Source organism: Rhagoletis pomonella, unplaced genomic scaffold, assembly GCF_013731165.1.
Source record: "Rhagoletis pomonella isolate Grant_MI unplaced genomic scaffold, Rhpom_1.0 Rhpom_scaffold_00002, whole genome shotgun sequence".
In the NCBI taxonomy this organism is placed as follows: domain Eukaryota; kingdom Metazoa; phylum Arthropoda; class Insecta; order Diptera; family Tephritidae; genus Rhagoletis; species Rhagoletis pomonella.
Genome location: NW_023458556.1, coordinates 16,750,323 through 16,759,348, shown reverse-complemented (window position 1 = coordinate 16,759,348; position 9,026 = coordinate 16,750,323). Strand labels below are relative to the sequence as shown.

Below are 9,026 nucleotides of genomic sequence, written 5' to 3'. Positions count from 1 at the left end.
GTTGCAATTCATAAGTAAAAATGTAAACGGTTAATGTGAATAAAGTTTATTACTTTACTTAAACATTAAAAATGACTATAATTCTGAAGAGCCATCCTATATAAATGAAAAACAAGTTGAAGTTTAAAGGTTTGGTTCTCATGAGAGCAACGTCATTTTGGCTTCTACCTGTATTTATAGGTTCATTCCTTATCTTTTTGGACTAAAATCTGAAAAGTGTCAAAATGCCAGAGCGTAAGCAAAATGCGCTCACTAAAAGAGAGTAACAGGAAAAGTAAAGGAACGCAAAAAACCAAATTTTTAGTCCAAAGAATGGCAACAACAAAACTAACGTCAAATAAGAACAGAAATGTATGTACAAAACACATTCACACAAGCACAAGCACAATAAACACTTGCTATATCAATTATTTTTTGCCTCCTTCCAATTTCAATTCATTTCTTTTACTTTTTAGATTATTCTCACTTTTTGCGTATTCTTTAATTTCCGTTAATTTAAATTCAGTTGAGTTTGACACTTTTCAGGATTTTGCCAGATGAGAGTCGCTCTCACTGACTCTTGCTCTCTCATTTTTGCTGTCATTTCCGAGTTAAGGAACGCTTTTTGGACTAAATCTGACTACTTCGGACTTTTTCTGACTATTTCTGGGAGATAAGGAACGCGCATAATGTGCCTTGCAATAAAAACAGGTAGAAGCCAAATTGACATCAAACCTACAAAAGTCAAAGTTTTCGGGAGAGTAAAAATAAAAATGAGCGTGTGTAAGGAAAAATAAAAAATTCCATTTCACTGGTTGACGTTTTTAAGTAAATTTGAAGTTTAATTTTATTTATTTATTTTCTTTAGTTAAAATTTGTCTTTGATTTATGAGTTGCAGTGTTGTTGGAGGGACTTTCCGGCATAAGGGTCATAGGAACAGCACTTGGCATCAAACGTGCCTTTCCTGTACCTCCCGGTGCATTTATGAAATCTGCTGCTTTAAAATGTTTAACGCACAGCAAGGCTGTGCTGCAGCTCTACCCCACAGCTGCTTTCCCAGCGCTTCTTACGCTAAGGACATTGAGGCACGTTATAAAATTAGTGGCCTCTGATTTATATTTAACACCACATAAAAACAAGGCTTCAGGTGCTGCATTTTTAACACATACACTAAGTATAAGCCGTACAACACTACAAAAATTCAAATGTTAATTAAAATTTGTTTTTAACGAATATTCAAAAAAAAAAAACAAAAATCAAAGGACATGACATTTAAAGCGTAACGAAATATAGGAAATAAAAGAAAACCAAGTTGAAGTTTAAAGGTTTGGTTCTCATGAGAGCAATGCCATTTTGGCTTCTACCTGTATTTATGTGCCTTGAGTAATGTTTGCGAAGAAGATTAAGGAATAACCTTCGCAAAAAAACGCAAATCAACAAGATAATTTACAGATTATTTCAGAATTTCGTAAGAAACGTTTGTGGAACTGTTTACGCTCACAAAAGAGCTTTGTAACAATCAGCCTTATTCTTAAAATTGAAAATTTAGGCTGAACGCCTTTGAGGAGATCCATATCAATATCATAGAATAGCAGAGCGACTTCCCAAAATTTTCCGAATTTTTTTCGGGATATTTTGCTCGTAATGAATAAAGCTTTGTATATACATACGTTTATTTTTTGTATAAAATTAGTTGCAAGAAAATCCATATTTTCAGGAAGTTACTAACTAAAATATAATTGTTATTTTCGTCAAACATTTACTAAATCATTATGAAAACCATTCATCTCCGTGCGTGAAAATCAAAATGACTTCCTCCAAATAACCGATGCAAGATTGGAGATTTAATTTATTAGGCGTCTTTTTAGTAGCTTTTTGCGAAAAGAATTTTAACAAAATATTGCTGGTTTTAGTTAAATAAATCATTTATTTGAAAGAAATTTTTATATATTTTGGAGATAGGTATATCTAATTTGTTGGCGAAGTTAGTGATGTTCCGATATCAGTACTTAGAAGTATTTACTCGAGTACCTCTACCAAGTACATGGTATTTTTGTACTTCGATATGCGTGTACAACTACTTAATGGGTATCGAGTACAAAGTGCAAATATTTACTTGTTTGCTAAATTTGGGAAAATTCACTGAAAATAGATCTGTGTTGCAGTTTTTGAAAAAAAAAGCGATTCAATATGTGAACCACTCGATTTTGGAAGTGGAGAGCGAAAATCGTATCGAATTAGAGAGGATGTTGAGCCATTCTATGATTTGAGGAAGCGTCGTCTATATATAGTTTCGAAACCGAAGAATCAAATACAAGTAAACAATGAGTTTTCTCATTCTTAACATCTCTTATTTCAGCACTTCCAAGTAACTCCATTTCAAAAAAGAAGGATATGGAAAGGCATTTTTCCGCTCTTCATAAACCTTTCTCCAACGTATGTGGTTATATTGTAAATGGGCATTGAATTAAAATTTCTTGTGTGAGTATTTTCCAGGACAAGTAGAATCGAGTATTTCCTAGCGATACTTTAAGTAGCATCGAGTATTCTCTTCGATACTTGCATCGAGTACATGGTGGTATCGGACGAACACTAGACGAAGTGAAGGCTTCTAAAGTGAAGTGAAAAACTTCAATTCAAGTAACAGCGGCAGCACTGCCTTGTATAAATACCCCTCGATTTGCAGCATATTTATCAGTGTTGCCATAAATAAATCACGATATATAAGAATTAAAAGTAAGGCTATCCACATACTAGTCAACAAATTTGTCCTGCAAGTCATTTTTTGTGAAACGGCAGTTATGCTACTGAAGAAAAAAAATTTTGGTTGCTAGATCCTGTAGCTGATTTTTATTAATTTCTGGAAAGCGATTGAAACCTTTGCTTGAAACGTTTTCGGTTTCGTTCCTTTTCAGGTCAAGATAACGGTTACGGTTTTGGTTTCGGGTTTGAAAAACGAAATGGTTTTAAACGGTTACGGCTTCGGTTTCATTCCTTGGTTGGTAGTCGGTAATTTTATCAACTGTGAACGTCCTTTTCAGCTTTATTTTGTTAGTCTGGTAAACTATGTTGATCAACAGCTTTTTTCCTATAAAAATAAAAACATAAATTCTAACAGAAAATTGAAGGAATTTTACTTACTCATATGCCTTATGCTCTTCGGGAGCAGGCGGATTTAAAACTGGATAAAAATCGAACAGCTGATTGCAGTTTACAAACTACCAGAAAAGTTATCAAGTTTCCACCACGTAAATTCGGTAACCGGTATACCGATAATAAAATAATTTTACACAAAAAAAAAAATTGGGAAAAATTACCGAACACCAAGTTACCGAGTGACAAGCTCGGTGTGAAGACTCTAAATATAATGTACAAGACATTTACATCTGTCCATTGTCAGTGTACAATATATTGTACATTTTCTTAGACCCCACGGGAAAATGTTTTAAATCAAGTTAGTTTAATTTTACCATTTTTTTTATGATGAAATGCTTCTTAGTGATCTTAATTGATTTTTACGTATTTTTTATACAATAAATTACCATCACTTGCATGGCACTGGAATTTCATAAAATGGTCTATTTTTATATGAAATTCAAAAAATATTTTTGAAACGTATTCGATTTTGGAATTTACGTAAACTATTAAGGACAGCCCAAAACTTCAAAAAGTTTAATAGGTTTTCAAAAATATTAACAAAGTTTTTAGTAGCATGCTTCCAATGTTACAAAAAATTTTATGTAGGTACAATATGTTGTACAAATGTACGGAAAGGGTTAACAAAATTCAGGGACTGAAAATAAAATAATAAATAAAATTTTAAAATTTTTGACACCAAAAAGTAAAGTCCGACCGATTAATCGGCATCGGCATCGGCCGTGTTTGGCCCATTCTTAGCCGATTCTTTTTACTTTTTCCGTAATTTTAACAAATTTTCATCCAAAATTTGAAGCTGTTTAATCAGACTTTTTAGAACTTTTTTGAGTACGCAGTTTTTTAAATTTTTGTTTAATAAACCCTGTATGCAGCTCTCAAGAAAACGGTCAAGAAAAAATTGACATTATTTCGCGTGTGTGTCCAAGGAATTTTGACATTTTTGATACCTCACAGCCTGTTGCCTCACTCTTTCCTCAAGAAATAATGGAACGGGCATATATTTCTGTTGCAAACCTGGGTTGGCTTGTGCTCTTTTTTCCAAAAAAAAATTTTGAAAACCGTAGTAAAAAACGTAGCAAATTTCTTAAGAACTGCGTACTGTCTGAAGGAAATTTGACTCAAGAAAATTTCTTAGCCATTTCTTGTACGTCATTTTGTATGGAATATAAGCATTTCTTGAGAACTGCATACAGGCCTTTAGAATTTAAAGTTCTGAACACATTGAAAACGACGAGCTACGGGCCACAGCTTCCAATTTGTTATCTTCGTTATTGAAGCCCTGTATGCAGCATAAACATTTTTTGCTTTTTATTATAAAACGCATAACCGGTACGGTCTCTGAAAAATTAGAAGATATACATATATGCTATTTTCCGACAGTGGCGCCAAAGATCCCTTCATTGCCCACCTTGGCACTGAAAGCACCAAGCACGATTTTTATACGTGTCTGGATCAGCGCTAATATTTATGTACGCTCTAAGCGCTCATTGAAGAGATCCTTGGATGCCTCGTCCTTCGCTTCCATCGGGGCATTGGCATATGTGAACGAGATATTTAAGAATCTCGCTTTGATGCGGATTGTGGCTCATGTTCGTCCGCTATAGTCCAGTTCGTCCATCGCATTTCAGCCTTTATTTTCCCTAGGACATCAACTATCCGGGCAAAGGCACCTTCTCGATTAAGGGTTCGGATATTTCAGTTGCATACCCTCAAATGATAGTCCTTTCTACGTTTGCCATGATCGTCATCAAAAGAAGGCGGTATCATCTGAGGCATGTGTTTTTGTTTTCATTGGGCAGGGTTTTAGCGTGGCGGGACCCAAAGCCAGCGCACGCGATGTTTTACGCCCTCCCACTTTAGTTAGCCCCCAAACGAGTGTTCGATTGCTCCCCAGAGGGTTCATGGATATAAATCTCCGGTCGTAGTGAGCTGAGATTTGAACCGCGCTTCTGGCCACACCCAGGTGAATGGCAGTCAAAAGCTTTGTAGTACTGGGAAATGTACAGAACATAGTGGTCAAGGGCTAATATCTCAACTAAACCCTGATATATTTTTTTAAATTCATAGCTCTACATACCTGTATAGTAAACAAAATAGCCGGACCAGACGTTATTCAAAATAAAAGAAGTCTGGTGAGGCATTTCACCAAGGGCAATTCTGCCTCGACCGACCCTTGCATCACTTCTATTCTTGGTTTTAGACAAAGGTTTCGTGGCGCCAGAGGTCTCCATGGCTGATAGCGCCTTCTTACAGTGCCGTTCCCGAGTGTTTGCCGCAAGATCTGAATTGGGCAATGCCACACCAGCACTCGCCACACTAAGACTCGAAGAGCCGTCGGGGTAGGTATAAGTGTGTTTCGCCACAGTTTTTCTTCTCTTGCTGCGTTCGTCAGCAGATTTGGATGTCGTTGCATCAGCCAAGGTACCACTGGCTTCTGGAGTGACCTCCGTAGATCTAGGCCGCTTACTGGATGTAGCGACAGGAGAAGTTCGGCCGGCCATACAGGAGTCTTTCCCCTTATTGCGTTTATCCCTCCGATTCTTCCTCTTTCTCTTCCCCCTCTAGGTTTGTGAAAGAGGACCAACTCTTTCATTGGTCCTCTTCCGACTGTGAAGAAGAGAAGGTTGGAAATCAGAGTAGGTATATATGTATATTTAACTGACAACTTGCTCTGACAAGAATAAACTTTAATACGGTTCGTCCTGCGAATACGAAACCGCTGCGTAGGCCTTATGCGAAATTTCTGCATTTGGAAAGTCTAGGTACTCTATGAATGGCCTAATTTGAAGAATGGATTCATAAAAATATCAGAATGATTAAGGGACATTGAAAGATAGGTTTTGGAAAAGTAAATAAAAATATCCGCTTGGATCCGCAAGGGATCTCTATAAGTTTCATGCAAACTCTTTTAGAATTGTGCTTCGACCGTTGGTCATTTCTTGACGAAACGTGTCAAATATAAGCTCTTTGTATAACAAGTCTGTGTGTGGAAGCTGATCCTACTAATGAAATGTCTATTGGTTATAAAAACTTTCCATGCATTGTACTTACCTTGTTTTGACAGTCGAGAATCTCTGATAAGGAGTCTCGCAAGTAATTAAAAAGTAATTACTACTGAGAACATTTTGCTTTGTTGTTTAATATCGAAGGTAGTAAATATAAATAGCTCATCAACCTTGGGGTATAGAAATGTCAAAATGTTGAAAATAGTTAATGTTACAGTTATACTTTTGCTTCTAACAGTCACAGAGGCTTACCGTCCAGTAGGGCTCGGTGGTCCTGTTGGATTCGGTGGACCTGGTGGATTTGGAGGATCTGGTGGATTCGGTGGTCCCTTTGGCTTTGGTCGACCCGGTTCCCTTGGACGTCCACCATATCGACCACTGCCCCCAAGGCCACCACGACCGCAACCGCAACCACAGCCACAACTGCAAACCTTGCGCTTATGCAGTTCTACGCAATTAGCTCAAGACAAGTGTCTTTATGCAGTGGAAGTAGCTGCCAACAGTTCCATTCAATTGAATCTAGAATGCGTTCAACACGATTCCTATGATGCCTGCGTGAGTGCGGTACAGACGGGTGCAGCTGATTTGGTGGTGGCCGATGGGCAGGAATACCAGACGGCTCGTGCGGGCGGTCTAACGCCAGTGCTGTATGCGCATGAAAATCGATCGAGCTTTTACGTAGCGGTAGCACCCAGAACCATTACGCTTTTGGAGCTATACGATGCGACTATGTGAGTAGACCTACAAAAGTATATATAACTACATTTTTATTTATACCTTATTCTATTTATACTTTGCCCCAATAGAGATGTGGATGCCACGAATGAGCGCGCCACTCGTGCTGCTGCATTCTTTAATCTTAAGCGTGGCCAGGATGTGTGCAATCTGTCCGAGAACGACACTGCAACGATTAAGATTCGTGATTCCGCCGAGTATGAGCCCACCGAAGATGAGATATTGATATGCGCCAATCTCACTGTGGCCGAGCGGCAGGAATACAGCACATGCAACATTGAAGCCAGTTTGGAACGCGCCATTTTTGCCACCAATTATTTTGCTGGCAATCGCAAGTATAGACAGCTCGTAGAAAATATCTTCGAGACTCTGTTACAAAGTTTGGGTCCAGACAATAGTGATTGGAATTTCTTTGACGATTTTGAGAATAACTCTGATGTCATCTTCAAGGTAAGTGCTTGTGGCGTTCATAAAAACTTGAGAGGAGGGAGAGTGAGGGAGAGAGATGTGCTGCGCCGTTGTTAAGTGTGATAAGTAAAACGTAAAAGTTGTGCAAATGGGATTCACACCTCTTTGCAGTATCATCAGTTGAGAGAGGGAATTCACTTGCTCAAAGTGTGTTCCTTAATGCACTTGTATACATACGGTGGCGAGAATGTAAATAGAGGGAAAAACATTCTAGCAAGTTTTGACTATTTTTCTTCGTTTAAAAAATTTTTATTTTTATTTTTTTTTAATAAAATTGAATGGGCTAAAAACCTGCGTACTCAGATTGTTTCGAAGAAATCTAATTAAAAAACTTATTATTTTGATGAGACTGTGAAATTAATTTTAAATTTCGACTTACATGTGGGGTATTCACAACGGTGTCGTAATTATCGTATTGTTGTATGTCGTAAACTTTAAACGTCTAAAAAAAATATTCAGCGGGTTCGCAAATTATCATCAAAGTCATATTATGAATTTTCGCAGTGTTAAAAAATAGTTGGTTGTGGTTTCAAGTTCTCTAAACATTTATTTAAGCTTTTAAAGTTTACGGCATTCAACAATACGACACTTACGACACCATTGTGGTTTTTGTTGGATAACGAGCTACACTTTAATGAATAAATAATACTAACTTTAAATAATCGAAAGGGTAACAGCCGAGATATGCTAAAATATCTCTTCCCTATTCATATTTTCGCCACAGTATGCATTGCATTTGTAAATATCTGCTAAGGTAGAAATCTTGTCTTGTTGTCAATCGACATGCTTTTGCCATTAAATGACTAAAATGTTATCGACCTCTGCAAATCATCATCTTCCTGATAACGAAAAAGAACCAATGTAGCGAAAATTGAAATTCAAGCTAAAATTGAAATTCAAGCTAAAATTGAAAGCAGATAACTAATTAGTAAACCTTATCATGCTGGATCAACACACGCGCTGGCAACTTTCCAGACCGATTTTTCATGACTGCAGCTTTCGATTTCTTTAGTAACTCAAAAAAACTAGTTGCTGTCACTGTCCTCTTTTGCATCAAGAATTCTACGAGGATAACTATTTCGGCATCCCAGAAGGACTGTTGCCATAATTTTCTTAACTGACCTCTCCGACTTGAATTATTTCAGCTCAGCGCTTCCCTCTGGCAATTATTATTTTTATTGCACCTTATATTCGGGGCCATGTCAAGTAGGAATTCAAATTGTTTTAAAATTATTAAAGAAATAATTGCTATACACAATATCTCAAGGCCGTCGTACAGCAAAATTAAAATATGCAGATAAACATTTGGAAATGAAAACGAAATTGTTTGTAGTTAAAAGTTGAAAAAAATAAAATAATTATTATTTTAATTACAGAACAATACAATCGGATTTTGTACAAGGCCTTCTTATATTAATGGTTTTACTGAGGAGATATTCAATAGCATACAATGCAATTGAGATGGTGCATAACAGAATTTTGGCGACGGATAGATAATTAATTTAAGTACTCAAATTAATGAAATATAAATGTTTGAGATGCATTTTATTCATAAATGTAATAATTATGGGAAAAATAAATGAATACATATTGCATACAAGAGGGCGCGATGAATGATTTCTAGAGGCAGGACTGTGATTTTTCTGTGAATAGCGAACCAAAGTCGCACCTGTTGCCTTTAG

At 36.8% G+C, this 9,026-nt stretch overlaps 1 protein-coding gene and 2 long non-coding RNA genes across 3 annotated transcripts in view; 2 read left to right on the top strand and 1 right to left on the bottom strand.

Moving 5' to 3' along the window:
- LOC118733166 overlaps positions 1 to 9,026 on the top strand; it is a 20,380-nt gene that overhangs the window by 4,779 nt on the left and 6,575 nt on the right. The gene's annotated exons all lie outside the window — the stretch shown is intronic.
- Positions 1 to 9,026, bottom strand: part of LOC118733165 — a 24,292-nt gene that overhangs the window by 13,297 nt on the left and 1,969 nt on the right. The gene's annotated exons all lie outside the window — the stretch shown is intronic.
- LOC118733162 (transferrin-like) lies at positions 5,704 to 8,939 on the top strand. Its single transcript, XM_036462436.1, has 3 exons — positions 5,704 to 6,872; positions 6,948 to 7,326; positions 8,721 to 8,939. Exons 1-3 carry the CDS (start codon positions 6,334 to 6,336, stop codon positions 8,802 to 8,804), a joined length of 1,002 nt encoding a protein of 333 aa, XP_036318329.1. The 5' UTR covers positions 5,704 to 6,333; the 3' UTR covers positions 8,805 to 8,939.

Coding starts and splice junctions, on each gene's coding strand:
- LOC118733162 (XM_036462436.1), top strand. CDS start 6,334: ATGTTGAAAATAGTTAATGTTACAGTTATACTTTTGCTTCTAACAGTC. Junction 6,873..6,947: donor GAGCTATACGATGCGACTAT/GTGAGTAGACCT, acceptor TTGCCCCAATAG/AGATGTGGATGCCACGAATG. Junction 7,327..8,720: donor ACTCTGATGTCATCTTCAAG/GTAAGTGCTTGT, acceptor TTTTAATTACAG/AACAATACAATCGGATTTTG.